The sequence below is a fragment of the Rhagoletis zephyria genome, unplaced genomic scaffold, assembly GCF_001687245.7.
Source record: "Rhagoletis zephyria isolate East Lansing unplaced genomic scaffold, Rhagoletis_zephyria_1.1 Rzeph_scaffold_04666, whole genome shotgun sequence".
In the NCBI taxonomy this organism is placed as follows: Eukaryota; Metazoa; Arthropoda; class Insecta; order Diptera; family Tephritidae; genus Rhagoletis; species Rhagoletis zephyria.
In genome coordinates, this window is record NW_016161749.1 from 22,103 (window position 1) to 40,031 (window position 17,929).

The window sequence follows — 17,929 nt, forward strand, 5'->3', positions numbered from 1 at the left end:
TGTTTAAAATTTATTTTGTTCATATTGAATTTCCTGGCTCATTTAACATGATGGCAAGCAACGTGTAGATGGAATTCACCGCAGAATTGTAATGAAAAAATTTTTACAACAAAGCAAAGACGAAGAGATATCCGGACGGCAGAATGGTTAGCAGAGGTTTGGCCAACATACAGAGCAAACGACAGACAGCGAGAGACCAAAAACTTTTACTCAGATAGCATAATATATTATTGAGATCTGTCAATGTTGCTTACAGTAATCACTAAGGCGCTATTGAAAAATCGGACGAGACTGGAAAAGCAATAGAAAGTAAGTGTCGCAATGAGCAAACGACGTAAATTTATTAGCATTTACAAACACTTACCTACCCAGTGGGAAAATGGGAATGCATTACCTTATTCTACCCAGAAAATATTAACAACTAATGTTTAACGAAAATATGCATCGCAAAGTAAGCGCGCGGATTATGTGTAGCGTTGAAGCCACAAACAAAACAAAAAGTTTGAAAACTAACTCAAGTATGTTGTTTGTTCACGTCAGGGGCGCACCCAGGAATTTAGTTTTTTTGGCGGAAGGGGGTTTATACTTCTAAAGATATATTATCAGAAAATATAAAAAATGTTAAAAATAGTTTTAATGTTCATTTTCCTCGATTTCTGGTTTCTGGTTTTCGATGGAGATGGTATTTTTCGGTTACCGATAAAATTAACTGAATTTGTATTTTTACTATTTTCGCAACTGAACTTTTAAAAGCTCTCAAGAAAAACGAAAAATTCATATAAAATGACGCACAAAATTTAGTTAACTATGTAAGTCGGAACAGCAGCTGCTTCCATGAATATTTTCTGTTTTAAATACATAAATCAATTTTTGCTTTATCTCTTATGCACTTTAAAATTATTATTAAAAATGCTTTTCCAATGTTTCAAGCTGTACATCACTTGTTTATGTAGGTGGATATATATAAATTGCGAAACCTTTACTATAGTTTTACCATACTAGAAATTATTGCTCTTACCTCAACTTCCATTTCTGAAGAGAAATATGAAAATAATGTACACACACTCGAATGTATTAAATAAGAATTAAAGCATTTCCCACAACTGTGAGTAAGCGAAACTCAGGCATGTTCGTTATAAACCGATATCTGCCTAATTCCATTTTTTCGTGAAAATCTGGCAAGAATGGAAAGAGAGGAGCAAGTTTTGGCTATTTTTCTTTGTGCTTATGATCTTTTATTAAATATAGCTTACTACCCAAAAAAATCATATACATCAAAAATGCAAACTTTGTAGAATGTACACAAATTCGACGAGTTTTAACAAATGTTCTTCAAAATTTTAAACTGCTAGTTTTAATAAAATTTTGTTTAGATTTTGTTTGAGTATTCAGCTTTTTAACCTTTTAGTTGACTTACCGTTGATTTTTGGCACCATTTTTTTGCGCATTTTCTGCCATTAAAAAACATGTTCGACAATTTTCTTGTAAGTAGGAAATGAGCAACACCTTCCATAAAAAAAAAGATTGCCAAAAATTCACGGTAAGTCCTAGATACTTAAAGCTTGTACTTTGTTATACTTAAATTTAATGGACTACATACTCAGAATGTTCTAGGAAATCAAACCAAAAGTTAGTGGTAGTTCACCGCCACCATGTGGTTAGTGGTAGTGCATTTCAAATTCCACTACCACTATATGCTCAGTGCATTAAAAATTTAGTGCGGCGTGCCCAGCAGTGCCGGGAATGATGCTCTTTTATCTTGCCTTTCTTTTTCATACTTTAAATGTGCAAAGAAAACCAAAAGGGAGGAAAATACCATTCCAAGTTTTTGCTGAGTTATTCAAGTTTTTCTGAAACCAATCTTTGAAAAAAGTTTAAAAACAGCATCAAAAATCTCATTACTATAATTCAGATTTAAAAAATAAGAGATTTGATATGTTTATGCACATTTTTTAAGCTTAAACGGTTTTGTCATCTAAGGCGATTTTTTTAATTCTATAAAAAAAAACTATTTTAATTCACAAAAATCTCCAATCAATTTTGGAGGTATTTTCAAATCGTAAATCTCTATGTTTTTCGAAATATTTTGGTGCAAATCTAAAAGTATAATAGACTTTATAATTCCAGTGGAAAAATACAATTTTTCTTGCATGGGGATGATGCAGTCTAATGTACCTAAATACATAATCACTGAAAATAATTCATAGGTATCAGTAATAATTTTAGGAAATTGAGATTCAAGTACGAGGATACTTGTAAGTAAAATCCAACCAAAAATTTAACAAGTAACTATTACATCATTTTAGATCAGAATTTATGCCTGGTTTTCTGTAATCCATGAATTTTAATACACTTAAAAACTTCTACACCTAAAGCCCAACTTTTTAAACGTTAAACCTAAAGTGAAACACAGAAAATCCTGTTACAATTAATTCAACTTGAAATTCAGAACGTCATTCATTTTATTAATCAGCAACAAGTCGAGTAATCGGTTAATTAAGTTCACACTCATGCCGCATATTTGCGAAACTTTTCTGACAGAAAATAAATCGTTTAATTAACCCTTTACTAAGTAGTTAAACTACATTTAATCTGCACAAGCTACATGGGCGAACGTTATGCCAGTACATGTGTGTGTATGTATGTATGTATGCATACCTACACACATACATATATGTATTAACATAATACAAAAAGTTACATATAACTACTCAGATGAGTGCAGTTGTATGATATTTCTTCTTAGTTATCACAATATTTCACAATATCACATTTTCTGTGCGAAATTAAGGAGGACTCCATATCATACTGTTTAAACCAAAAACCTTGAGAAAAGAAACAACGAAACTAGTAAAATTTCAACTGTTATTTGGAATTTCGCACAGTAGTAAGTTGACCTAATGTCCATATGTAGAAATATGTGTATATACATACATACATATTTACGATATACACAGGAACTCCAACGCGATTTAATTAAAAACTATTTTTATATTACTCTTGCCTCGGAGTATCCTTTTTCCCGCAAATGACATACTTAACTAAAATATTTGCTTTTCTTATTTTCCGCAGAAAAAAGGCGATGGTCAGCATGGAAGGTCAGTTTTTAGTGCGACAAACATATGATGATGAAATCACATACAATCTCATCGGTGCTGCGGTTGAAATATTAAGTGAGTACAGAAGTTTTGTGGCAGTTAAGCACAAAAAGTTATACAAACTTGTAATATATTTACATAAGTACATTCACATATCGCTCATTTACATCGAATACTGAAATAACTCGAAAACCCCAAATTTCGAGTACAACTACTTTAAAGTTTTGCTATGGAATTTTTGCACAACATAGATGAACTGGTCATCTAAGCATACATATTTAACTCGATTTTGTATTGTTTCGAAATGTGACAATATCAAAATAAATGAGCGTTATGTACAGATACTTACAAGCATATATGTATACATTAACATCTATATGTAGGTACATGTATTACAATTCCTTATATCAATATCTGTTTTTGTATACAAGCTTTCGAGCACTATTTTCCACTCTGTGTATATATGAGAGGACTTTGTGGCAATTCATTATATTTTTGTGTCTCTTATCACTGCTCTTTTATCATCCTACTATTATGGTTACTTTCAGATATACCAGCGGATGATATATTGGAACTTTTTGGTAAAACCTTCTTTGAATTCTGTCAAGATTCAGGTTATGATAAAATTCTGCAAGTGCTTGGCGCCACACCGCGCGATTTTCTACAGGTGAGTAAAAGCAATGGAGTGTGCGTGCGTATAATGTATTTTATCAATTTTGTTTTCCCCCAACTTTGTTGTTACAGATGAGTTGTGGCAATCATTAATTTCATTTTCTAACTTTGTATTTTCTTTTGCGGTTGTTTCTACGTTGGCTTTAGTGTGCGAGCTGAAACGGAAAAGGATGCCAAAGAATTTGAAGAAATTAAGGCTAGACAATAAAGACAATAATAATAATTAATTTAATTAATCGACTGTTATTGACTACTTTATTAACCAAATAAAAAAGGGGAAGATTTTTCCTAAAATACAGGCGCAGCACCTTAACCCGAATTTCTACTAAGTAAACTTTAACCTCAATTTACCACTATATTCAACAAATTTTATTGAGCTTGAGGCCGTTTTTAATGAAAAACTTAGTATGGAAAAGCAACAATAGTTTGAAAAAATTGTAGAAGTGATAGCTATTTCGGAAATCACCACATTTCCTCATCAGACATCTTTCGGTAGGATTCGAACCGACGATCCCACCGACTCAGACAGTTGCCCACGCACTGTGCTAAGTTCACCTAGCGAATTTACCACGAAATTTAAATGACTTTGAGAACATTTTCGGAATCTGAATTTTTACTGTAACGCCTGCAGTTAGCTTACGACAAATGGATTATCCAGGGTCCACTAGATGGAGGTTGAAGGGTCATATTTGCACCCACTTTTTACTTTTTTTAATTCTTAGATTTTTTATAATTTTTTTATTGTTTTTATTAATTTTCTGTGTATATCTTTAAGTATTTTATAATTCTTTTTCTTTGCTTTAAATTCCACAGCGGGGAGTTCGTTTCCTGATTCCTCTTCATTTTCAGATTTGGAAGAACAAAGGTCATCTCAATCAACCCCATTAGTCTCCTTGGGGGTTGGAAGTTCAAGTAAAGCTGTGCTTTCTGGTGACAATGTGCGGCGCTTTTGATCCAAAATTTTTTGTTTACATTCTTGATTGAAATTGAGGGATCTGTTGAATCTATCGCTCCAAAAAAATATCGACAAAATTGTCGGCTGTGTCAAAATCTGTCATAACTCTTTTATATTCGTCCACCATAAGGCATCCGCCTTAACTTCAGATTTGTAATAATTATTAAAATCGATCAACATGGCTTCATATATTCGCCAAAATTTATGATCTGCGGGATCATAGCGCATCAGTGAGATTTCTTCAGTGTGTAAACCCAGGCTCCGTATTAGATTTAGCCAGCACTCAGGTTCGGAGAACTCAACATTGTATATACTGTGGCATTGAAAAGTCATTGCAGTCGGCATCACTTCACACTGTGTCATACCAGCGCCCACTTCTATTAAGCCTACAGTTGGTCTTAATGGCCTCTCTGCGGTAAATCCTGTGGGTTTAGCAGTGCTTCCGGAGCCGCCACAGATGGTGTGGAGAGAGAGTGTGCGCTTTACTTGAAGATTGGTGAGCAAATATTGATTGGTGGTCTGCTTCACCATACCGCAGATGCATACTGATAATGGATGTTATCATACAGATGTAAATCCATGGCAATCCTATAGGCGACCCCACCTTTTATCAAAACTTGTCAACATACATTACTACAATGATTTTAATGCTTTGGGGTGTTTTGTACAACGGAGACTTACATTAAACTTTACTATGTAGAACAACACCTAAATAATTTACTTCAGATGCAAATTGGAAGTCTAATATTCCCAGTTTTGATTTTTTTTTTCGAGTAACTGCCTCTGCTGATTTTAGAGTACTATGTCACGTTTAAGTACTTGCTGGCAATTTCTGATTTAGTCTGACTCCAAAAATACTAATCTTAAACATCTTAAACTTGATTGTTCCAAAGCAATATCTCGTACACGCCACAAGCCATACCGTGTATAAGGTGGACCTAAAATATCATAAAAGATCAAAAGGCTCTATTCAAAACTTTTAAACTCACTAAATATAAGCTTATATGCTTGTTAATTAGTTTTAACTTTATAGAGTAGACTGTCATTAAGTGGGGGTATTCATAATAAAAACTTTTCCGTTCCACCACTTGGAATCCCATATCCGAAACAAGGCCGATTTTCAAAGAAAAATCAACACATTTTTAGATTCTGCTTCAAGAAAGCAAGGTTAAAAAAATTCTTTGCTTTTCATGTGTGCGAACAATCGCGAGAAAAATTCTATCAAATTCTGGCCCACCAATTGTACGCTCTTTTAAAGTATTGTGGCTGAAAGGTTCAGTTTACAGCGGCTCCGCTGGCTTGGCCATGTCGTTCGAATGGATACCGACGCTCCAACTCTGAAAGTATTTAACTCGGAACCTGCTGGAGGTAGCAAGGAAGAGGGAGGTCCCCACTGCGATGGAAAGATCAAGAAGGACTTGGCTTCACTTGGCGTTTCCAATTGGCGTCAGTTGGCACTGAATAGAAACGACTGGCGTGCTTTGCTGAGCTCGGCCAAAGTCATTTTCTTCGAGTAATTCATTTGCATTTTATCTCGCTCGAGACAAATTCTTGTATTTTTGCTTTGAATAGAAGAAGCCTGATTCATTACATTTCCAATGGTATCCCATTTTGGTAAATAGAGCAAGAAATATTGAACTTATAACGGAATTATGTTGACCCAACTTGACTTTTTTATCGATATTTTCCACGCCCATAATTAAAAAAAAATATATTTATTTTTAAGTCCATTTCTTTCAGTTTGTCAGTCCTGTTATAGGGAAATTCTAAATATAAATTTTAGGCATTTTAGCTTGTAATTAGTTAAATATTTCAGTTTTTGCATTTTTTAAAATTGCAGTTATATAATGGGGTGGCGTGACAGTAACTGTAAATTACCAATTTTTTGTAAAAAGCTTCGCCTATCTTATAACGTACCCTGTGCAAAATTTCGTTAATCTATCTTCAATAGTTTTCGAATTACAGAATTAAAAGCAGCTAGATGGGTCAAATCTTACACTGTGCGGCCGAAAGAATTATAGCTTCTTCTTCTTCTTTTTTCTTGTAGGGTCTATACGACGATGCTTTTTCTGTGTCACATCCATCGACTTACGACTTCACTGTATGTAAAGGATGCGAAAATTCATAGCAAATATCTGCAAATTCACACAGATTATAATGCTATTGCAGATGTGTGTGTTGAGCATATGTACCTTGCAGAAAAAAATTATCAATTGATAAAAAAACCTCACTTATAGTTAGCTTTTTTTCGGAATTTCTATAAAATAAATAACATGTAGTTAGCTACAAATAGCTTACTTGAAACTAGTTGAAAAGTATTGCTGGAGTAATGAAGGAGATTGTTTCCTTTAAACGCGTTTTTATTTAAATATCCTGCACTTCACAAATACTTTTTTCAAATTGGGGACAAATAAAAGGAAGATCGAACTTTCACATTATCATTTTGAAGTTATGTCTGATGGAGTTCGAATATGGGAAATATGAAATGTAATAAAAGAATAAAGTAAAAAATAAATAAAAAAATATTTTGTTTTTCTTATTGATATTTTATGTCCAAAAGTAGTTACTTAGAAGTTAGTCACATCAAATGCAGAAGTAAGCACCCTTGACTATTTCGGGGCCATAGCCATAAAAATATAGTTAGTCAAAGAAAATATACCGATAAAAGTGACTTTTAGCTCCTCCTGNAAAATCTATAGAAATAGTCTCTTTGCTCGTCGAAAAGTAGCTTGTTTTGCATCGGTCAGCGCGTTTGGGAAATTTGACGTGAATCGCCCCATATGCCCGTTTGGTATGTACATACATATAAGGGACGTTGCGAATGTGGAATTTTAGACATCCGCGGATGCGAATGCGGCTGCGGATGTTTAAAAGCTAACATCCGCGGATGCGAATGCGAATGCGGATATCAAATACAGTGAAAGCTCCAATATGCGGACACCGATGGTCACCTTTTAAATAAATAAAAAATCATATTTAAAAAATTTAAATTGCGGATTTCTAAACTAAAATAATATTTATTATTCAATAAACAGAAACAGGGTGAATTATAAATGAATTCAAATTTATTGCGTTTTCTTTCCTACCGACAAATCTCATTTCCCATTGGCAACGAAAAGGCAACACTTTTTCTAGAAAAGAAAATATTTTTGAATATGGGCTATGTTCTTGTGTACATATCCATATCTAGAAGCGCAAGAGTCAACATTTGACTGAAAAACAAAACAAAATTGACCGCTTGTTAAAGCTTCGCGTCCGCTCATGGGAGAGTTTTTTCATAGCTCGCCTGTCCGCGTCCGTTTATCCGAAAGTCCGTGTATGGGAGAGCATCTTGTATGAAAAAAAACCAAATATTGTTCGTTCCCAAGAATGTGACCGCTTATTAGAGCGTCCGTCTATACGACCTTTCACTGTATTTTAAGAAATATTTTTTGGTGAGTACATTAGGTGATTTAGGTAAAAAAATGGAAAATTTAGTAATTTTTAATATTTTTTTTATTTAGTACTTGAATTAAATAATTGGAAGAGTAATTTTGCTTCTTTTTCAANCTGCTTTTTCGGGTTACAGCCTGTTTCTTAACGGGTCGTAAATCAAACCTGCGCTATTAAATAACTACTCGCTCGAGGCGACAAACTTGAAAAACTTGAAACTTTACAAAATTGTAAATTCTTTTTGATTGACGCTGAACCAGTTGAGAGGACTTGAGTTTTTTTTTGCGGTTCAATAATTCGAGAATTGCATCGGGGCTGCAAATTTCGGATGTATCCTCCTGACTTTCATCTTCACAATATAGCATCATGGCAATATCGCTGTTTCAACACCGTTGTGTTCCAATTTGGAGAACCAATTCTTTTGGTTTTTTCAGAATNGGAGAACCAATTATTTTGGTTTTTTCAGAATTCGAGGAACCTGTTACGACATCAGCGTTTTTCGATTTTAGTTTTTGTACTTAATTTTTAATCCTGTCTTCTGGGTAATAAATTGTTATTTTGTAGGAATGAAAATTTCGAAGAAAATTCTGTTTTGAAAGTCGTGGCTGCCAGCAGAATTAGTTTAAAATCTTGTTATTTTGTTAAAAAGGTACCACGTTTTTTATAATAATTTCAATTATTGGAATCACGGACGATAAAGGTCTCAGATTTGCTTAATTGCCGGGTAACCTCTTGGAAAGGTTCACCTGTAATGAACAGCTTACAATTAGTTTTTTCATTAGTTAGGTGAGCATGGCTTTTCCTAGTTTCAGGCAGTCACAATTAATTACTCACCGCTGTCGGTACCATAAGCCATCAAATCCGTTTTGTTGTTCCATTCCATGCGCTCAATGTGTTTTAATATATTTTTTGGGGCACTTGCACAATATTCGCATTCACAAAAGCTCCGCATTGATTATTGCGAATGCGAAAGCGAATGCGAATGTTAAAATGTATGTGGAAGTTCCGCGGTTGCGAATGCGAATGCGAATATTTGCAACAACCCTGGTACATACATATGTACGAACATTTCCTAAGCTCCGACTTTCAACAACACAATTTCTGGAAATCGTTTTAGGCTGTAGCATCTAAATTGCATGGTGTTGAAGTAGAAATTGAGATCGTCAAACGGAAAGGTGATCCCATCGATGAAGATGACCGCACAGATGTGTTTACACAACAACAACAACAACAGCAATCAAGTAGCACAATAACCACTGGAAATCTGCCTGAAGAAAATAACAATCACAATAGCACCAATAATAACGTCAGCAATAACAATAACAACGAAAGCGATGTAGATGATGACGACGATGTGGCTTTGCTATCATCAGCAGCAGAAGTTAGCAATAAAAAGCAAGGTAAGTTATTGCAACAGTAGCACTACACTTAGAATATATGTATGAATGTGTGTGAGTATTGATAGAGACCAATAGAAAGATATGTGTTCACATGTGAAATATCCTCGTAAATGGCTCAAACTTTACTTATGTATACATACATGTAGCCATCTTAATTGCATCACATGTAAAATTATGTAAATCTCCAGAAGATTTTCATGACTAGCTCGTTCAAATTTGTTCAAACAAAATACCAAAATACCGTTATCGATTAATTTATATTAGATTACATTAAAACTTGAACAATTTACTCACTTCCTCTTTACTTCTCCCTTGCACAGCCCGTTGTCCTTTTAGGNGACGACGATGTGGCTTTGCTATCATCAGCAGCAGAAGTTAGCAATAAAAAACAAGGTAAATTATTGTAACAGTAGCACTACACTTAGAATATATGTATGAATGTGTGTGAGTATTGATTGAGACCGATAGATAGATATGTCTTCACATGTGAAATATCCTCGTAAATGGCTCCAACTTTACTTATGGATACATACATGGAGCCATCTTAATTGCATCACATGTAAAATTATGTAAATCTCCAGAAGATTTTCATGACTAGCTCTTTCAAATTTGTTCAAACAAACTACCAAAATACCGTTATCGATTAATTTATATTAGATTACATTAAAACTTGAAGAATTTACTCACTTCCTCTTTACTTCTCCCTTGCACAGCCCGTTGTCCTTTTAGCCGCACCAAATCTCATTCGGCCTCTTCGATGAGCAGCAGTAGCAAACAGGCGGACAGTTTTGATTGCGACCCAGATAAGCAGGAGCAGAAATGTTTACGTTTACTCAAAAACAAAAGTGACGACATCGAACGTTATGATCATGTTCAATTTCTGATACGTGAAATTGGTAACAGCAGCATCAGTAGCAATGCAACGGTGGGTGTTGGCAATACAACAACAACAACAACCNCGAACGTTATGATCATGTTCAATTTCTGATACGTGAAATTGGTAACAGCAACATCAGTAGCAATGCAACGGTGGGTGTTGGCAATACAACAACAACAACAGCAACTACATCGTTAGCCTCGTCGACAAGCGGTGATGAGCGTACGATAGCCATGTGCAAGGAGGAGGCCAAAGAGCCGCCGGATGAAGTGGATTTTCTGTGTGAAGGTGAGGAAGATTCAAAATGTACAAGTAGTAGCAAAGAAATAGAGCTGGCGGATGAAGTGTATTTTACAAGCGAAGGTGAGCAACGAATTGGCTACATACTAACAAATGTACTCGTAATTTGATTTGGAAAAGAAGAACATTGAAGCGTTAAAATAACTGTTGCTTGCTGTGCAAATCGTTTGTAAATTAAGTGTAATTTTAAAAATTCTAAACTGCAAATTATGAAAATCTATATATTATTATAGTTATAATTATTTTGCGCCTGTCAATATTTGTACAGAATTGCTAAACACTAATACATTGCTACTTTGTTGTATGTGGTATTGTATTGATGTGGCGCAAAATGTGGCGCCCAATGCTTGCTCCTCGTATTATTTAAATAAAAATGTGAAATATATGTAAAAATATTCATAATCTTTTTCGAGCTAAATTTTTGTGTTATTTTTCTATACTAATTTTATTTCATAAAAATCAATAATTATATGGAAAAAAGTGTAAAAATTTGGTTACGGGAAAATACTCAACGGGTTAAAAACTGCATATCAAAAATGTTCTAAAGATTCATATTGGAAAGTTGAAATTTTAATGAAAATTTTATTGAATTTTCGTATTGTCAGTAATTGTGATTTTTGCTGTGTAAATGACCGGTTAAAAAAAAAAAAAAATTAAATTACATATATAGCTCGCAAGGTATAATTTTTTTAGTTATTAGATATTCATCATTTGAAGAGGGACCCCGGAACAGGGAAAATAGTTCCCAGATTGAGTCTTTGTGTCTCTCTCTATATCCTTTCTCTCTCAAATTACCTTTATTTTAATCTTTCTTACCCTATATTCATCTTTACTTTTATCGGTATCCTCCTCGTCCTCTTTGTCGTTACTTTTATGTTTATCATTTTCTTAATCTACATATTCCCCTTCGCCTTTGACCTTATATATACATATAAGCAAAGTGTTAAAATTTACCATGGTCTTCATTTTTGCCTTTATCTTTACGCATCTTTGTTTTTGTTTTTGTTTTTACCTTTGCCTTTATCCTTTTCTTTAATCTATGTACGTACTCACCTTTACTTTCATTCTTGTATTGGTCTTTTTCTAAGTGTTATTCTTTGACCTTTTATTAAAAAATTTTTGTTAAATTAATACCATATGCAAACACACAAGAAGCAACTTGTTTCAGCCCAACCATTTCCGTGCACCATTTCCGTGTGCAATTTCCGTTGAATTTGCCAATTTACTCCCAGCCAGCCGCCGCTAAAGAAGTTTACTTCAAAAAATTTAACCATTCGAACGAACCGCACGCGGTTCATGAATACGTTATGAACCAATTCTGTACCGGTACAAGTTTTTTCTAAGTGGTTCGAACCACTGAATTGAACCGTAAGTTTGGAGTGGCTTGCAGCCTCGAAAAATATGTATATTTTTTATGGAATATTAAAGCTTTTTGCGAAATTTATGAAATCGATTGCCATAAAATTGTCAGACTCATCCAAGTGATACCAAACACTCTTATAGTACTGGAAATAACTTTATTTTATGCAAGGCATATTGAACTGGTAATATCAGTAGAGCAGCTCATTTGATTTTTTGTTTATTATTTGGTCTCTAAAATGTCAAATATTTTTAATTTCTTCTCACAAAAGTTTTAAATTGTCAAAATCCTGCTGCATGTGAAGCAAAACAAGTGATTTAAAAGCAACTTTTGGAATGGTTACTTAACTCAGCAGCACAAACGCTGGTTGCTGGGTCCGAAAAGGGATGGATGGATTTCGGGATGTAAAGAAGAAAAAAATTAGAGCAGTTTTGACACTTTAAACACCAGAATCAACAGCGAAATACACGTAAATGTGGTTTTTGCTCTAAAGGCTGGTTTTCATTATGTCATATTTTGACATCAAAATTTGTCGACATATTTTGACACAAGTTTATCTCTTTCATCCGCACCTTCGCTGATGATATTATGGGCCAAAAGCGAACATATAGCTGGTATAGCAGCGCATGTATACGACTGAAGACCTATTCTGATCTAACTCAGTCGATATACCGTTTTCTAATCGCATTTGACAATGTGTTTTCATTTATTTGACGACATATGTCATTGAATTTGACATAGTGAAAACAAGGCTTAATGCATTTTTAATGTGCATTGATTTTGTGTACTATATGTACTTATTTTTCACATTGAAAAAGCACCAGGTACAAAATACTTATTTCGCGAAGGAAGTTAATGATTTTTCGTAAGACCTATAACACGAGTTTCAATTATATGTAATTTCCATTCAGTTAGCTACATATGTACGTATTCGAATGCACTCAACAATATAAATCATCACTGCGTATTACATAGTACATATGTACATACTTCGAAAACTGTGGCATGCTTGCCTTAAGCTTTATGTACATTTATCTACAAATACATTTTGTTCAATTCCATACAGCAAATAATAATAATAAAATAAATATTTTGTTTCCATTATTCTGTATTTATTTCTGTTCAACTACGAAATGCAGCGCCACTTATCTCGCCCGCCACATTTTGCAAGGTGTTCCCATTCCATTTGATGTTCGATCGACAGATGAAAATTGTGCAAGCAGGAAAATCCGTTTCGCGCGTCATTCCAAGGTAAATATGGACAATGACAGATAGTGAATGCTCAACTTCACGAACACATCAACCGACACACAAAAATCTCTTATACTACACAAACTAAGCAAAATTGCAGTTTCTCTCAATAACAAAGGGCAAACAAAAAATTCCAAAAATTTTTGAGACACTATTTTTTTGTCGACCTTTCTACTTCATGATTTATTTCGCTCTTAAGGTATCTTCTTACCATGCAATTTTAATGAGTTTCCTTTTTTAATTATTTTTTTTTTTTGTCGATAAAATGTTGAAATTACCACTACACTTTTCTTTGCCGTTGACCAGCTATGTAAGTACGTATGTACGTGCACAAGGTGGTCCGAAATAAGTAAAGTCGGAATTTTAATGCTCTTACCACCTAGGATTGTGCTATATCGAAAAAAAAAACTCCTTTTTTATTTTAAAATCAAAAAATATTTAGAGGTCGCTCAAAGTGCTCATAGTTTTCCATGTGTTCTATATAGACAAAAAAAAACAACTTTTTGTAGAAATGTTATAGAATTTTTGAAAATCAATATTTGTTAAATTTGTTTATTTAACCATTCTTTAATACTAAAGATTGTTTATTTGTCCCGACATTGCATTTTCTGGCATCTATAAAATATATGTAATTACTATGAGAAAATGGTTACGTAAAGAATTGTATATAATTTCTGGAAATCCCCTGAAGAGAAACAGAGTTTTCGATTGAAAAATATTAATTTTCAAGAATTCTATGCCATTTCTACGAAAAGTGTTTTTTTTTTTCATGTAAAATACGTGGAAAACTTTGAGCAACCTCTAACAGCCAGTTTCACCATATTCATCTAAGTGAAAATTACTTTGATTTACGAATTTTCGGTTCCGCCAATCCATTTTAATTAGTTTTTAATTTTGATTTAAGTGACCACCTATGCTCTTCACTTAAATATAAATTAAATCAGATTAAACACACGCAGATGTGTTACACGTTTAATCACCTGATCATTGTGTATCAGCTGCTTACTTTTATACCAGCCCTACTTTTACAACACAGCGTGTCAAAGCTTTCGAAAGCTCTAAGTACAAGCGAAAGCCTAGTTTTTTTTTACAGCCACTTTTAACTCACTTAAATAAATTGCTTATTGAAACTGAAAATAATTTAATTGAGAATTAAATAAAAAATCCTAGGTGGTGAGAGCATAACAATTCTGACTTTAATTTTTCACATGTATTTTTAGACCACCCTAATATCCTCATATCTACATATCGTTACCCCTAAGGGCGAAAAGATGCAAAGTACATTTTTGAGATTATTCAGAAGAGACGAAAAATAGTTGTAGTCTCGTATTACCTTCCATTCTGCATCAAAAACTAAATTAAAAAAAAAAGCTAAGCTAAGCTTTTCACCTTTAGGTAGCAATATGTAAGTTTATATTAAATTGTATGTATTTTTATAGAGTTTCGGTGGAAAATTGTTCGATACTAGAAGTACTTGAGGCCATACGTCCGCATCTACAGTTGAGCTTCGAGAATATTTTATCGCACATCAATACGATTTATGTTCTGCAGACGCGTCAAGGTGCAATGGGAAAGCATGAACGTTATCTGCGGTTGAAGGTGAGTCTCAACCAAATGCTCATTTAGTAAAAGATTTTCTTATTTTTTTTATAAAATGATACAGAATCACTCGTAATATCATGCTTTATATTAGATTTTAAAAAATGTTTATTAAGATCGTGTGTCGTTTCTGCATAAGCAGACAATATGCATATTTTTTTTAACATTTTCGGGACAAAATAAAAACTTCAAACGGGTGACCTGAAAAATCACGTTATTTTAAGTTGTGACAGTCTTCAAGTGAGCGATATGTTTCATTTTATATTTTTGGTGAGAAGTAAGTAAAAGATGATTCAAAGCTTCTCTTTCATTTCAAATTAATTAAATTTTTTTACCAAAAATACTCAATTTATAAAGTCGTAACATTAAAATTAACTAATTTTCTAAGACACAATCAATCACAATGAATTACGCCTAACTCTAAAAACGACATTTCATGTTTTAATAGCAGGAGATATGTTAGGGAACTCTGTCTGACGAAACAGTATCCGCTGGTAGGAGTAAAGTCAGCTGCTTAATATATATTTACTTACAATAATGGTTTACAGATGTTTGTGGACGATGTCGAATAAAGATGAGAAGCATATGCCGGCTTTAGAGAGAACAATTTTACGTTAGATCTATGGCCCTTTTCGTGTAGGCGATGGGCACCAAAGAAGACATCTATGATTAAAAATTTTACAGAGTAAACTACGCAAAGTGTGAAAACAAAATTTTATACATGAACACTAGTAAATAACAATACAGCTACTTGATAACTTAGCCTAATAATAAAACGATTCAAGCGTGGACTTTAATAAAGGTTTTGATGATGAGAATTCAATATCAACTTTGTAGAGATTAAGTTCCGACAGCGCTCTAAATACAGGTGCTCCATACCTGTGCATAAGGGTATTATCACTTTGTTCGAATAACGGTTATTTGTAACAGCCTAAAGGAATCGAGATAGATGTAAAACAATGCAAAGGTAAATGCTCAGAATGAATAGAGAAGTCGATTAAGCCATGTTTGTCTGTCCGTCCGTCCGTGTACATGATAACTCGAACAAAATTTGAGATATCTCAACGAAGTTTAAGACAGGTCCGTATTGAAAACGGACGAAAACGGACTGTAACCACGCCCACTTCCCATTTAACGATATATTCAAAAAATTGAAAAACTACGATTTTTCAGAAAATATTGAATCTGAGTTATTAAAAATTAGTATATGCAGTACAATTTTCGTACAAAAAAATATTATTATGAAATTTAAAAAAATAGGCGTGGTCCCGCTCGCTATGATGCAATACCAAATCCCAGTAGCCGCTACACCAATCCTTACCAAAATCGGTACTAACCTTGATTAAGATCCAGTTAAGAAATCTGTTGGAAATCTTTGAACTCGGGCCTACGCGGTATAACGGTAATTTACAGAAACACGAAAACTGCGATAAATCAGTAACTACTTAAGCTAATTCAACCAAAAACGATTATTGCAATAACCACTTAGCAGAAAAGCAGATTACGATAAAATTTTCACAATGGGCGTGGCGCCGCCCTCTTATGAGCACATTCATATAGGTATCACGGAAAAGTAACTCGTTGAAAATTATTCAAATCCCGTATAACGGTAAATTTCAGACGCATGGAAACTCCGATTTTCAATAACTGAGGACGCTAATTTACTCAAAGTTAACATTTACAATAATCTCTTAACGATAAATAAGACTGCCACAGACTTTTAGGAATTGGTCGTGGCACCGCCTACTTTATGACTACAAAGGTGTATCTCGGTAACCGCTTTATCAATTTCTACCAAAGTTGGTTCAATTATTTCATTAAATCTAACTCGACATAAATATTATGAAAACGTTTGAAATCCGGAAAAGCACCCCCGCTTATCATGCAAAGGTATTTAGTTTAGAGAAAGTTGAAACGACGATATTTGATACCTGCGCCGGGTATATTAAGCAGTATTTGCATTGTTCAACCTTGCGTTAAACTCAATGCAGGGTTGCACGGAAAAGGAAAAGGTTTGAGTGGCTAAAAGTATTAACGTATCAAAAGATTCGCAATTAAAAAGCGTTTGCATTGTTCAACTTTTGGTTGAACGCCCTTTCAATTAATCGCTTTCAACAAAGTTGTTCGCCAGAAAACGTTTAGCCATTCAACTTTTTTTCGTGCAATCGTGCGTTGAGTTGAACGTAAAGTTGAACAATGCAAACACTGCTTAAGATACCGCGCAATTAATACAATAACAGATAAAACAATAGTTTCGTACATAATTATGAAGAAAACATATTTGTATTAACTGGAGGTAAGTCCGATGAATTGATTTGAGCAAAAAATGTTCTTAATTTTTTTATTTTTTCGAGTTTATCGCACTTTAGATCTAGGTGTGCCATATGTACTTTGAAAAAAATGCGTCACACCGTCAACAAAAACAGATATAAAATCAACATGACTTTTTAGCGACTTCAAACATGCACTTTACCATTCTTAAAATTATTATCATAAACTTGAAAATTTTGGTATCTTTTTTGCAAAGTTTGTCATTCGCATTTAAAGCATTTTCAGTGAAACTTTTTCCAAATTAAAAGAAACCATTTCCAAACGAAGCGAAACCATTTTCAAATTAAATGAAGCCTTTTTCAAATAAAGCGAATGAAACCTTTTTTAGATTCAATGAAAAGGTTTCATTTAATTTGAAAATGATTTCATTTAAACTGATAATGCTATATATGAGGGTAGTTCATTTAAATACGTTAATGCCTGGTTACCACGTAAACTTACTTAATTTTTTTTATGGAAAGCCGGTTTATTTACGAAGTTTATAAATAACGCACTTTGATGTTACAAACCAACATACATACAACCAAAAAAATTTTCATGTTCTAAAGAGCAAATTAAGCAAATTCCTGAAACTTTATACAGCTTTTTAATGATGTTAACTTTTAGGCATCACACCAGGCAGTGCTAACAGCTTACATTCGAGTGTAGAGTTTA

The 17,929-nt window shown here is 33.6% G+C and overlaps 1 protein-coding gene across 1 annotated transcript in view; it reads left to right on the top strand.

Annotated features, from left to right (window-relative positions):
* LOC108371044 (guanylate cyclase soluble subunit beta-1-like) overlaps positions 1 to 17,929 on the top strand; it is a 39,640-nt gene that overhangs the window by 19,875 nt on the left and 1,836 nt on the right. Inside the window, exons 4-8 of the mRNA XM_017626533.1 lie at positions 9,275 to 9,557; positions 10,271 to 10,532; positions 10,577 to 10,722; positions 13,234 to 13,345; positions 14,785 to 14,944. Coding sequence (XP_017482022.1) covers positions 9,275 to 9,557; positions 10,271 to 10,532; positions 10,577 to 10,722; positions 13,234 to 13,345; positions 14,785 to 14,944 — 963 coding nt within the window. The remainder of the gene's footprint in view (positions 1 to 9,274; positions 9,558 to 10,270; positions 10,533 to 10,576; positions 10,723 to 13,233; positions 13,346 to 14,784; positions 14,945 to 17,929) is intronic.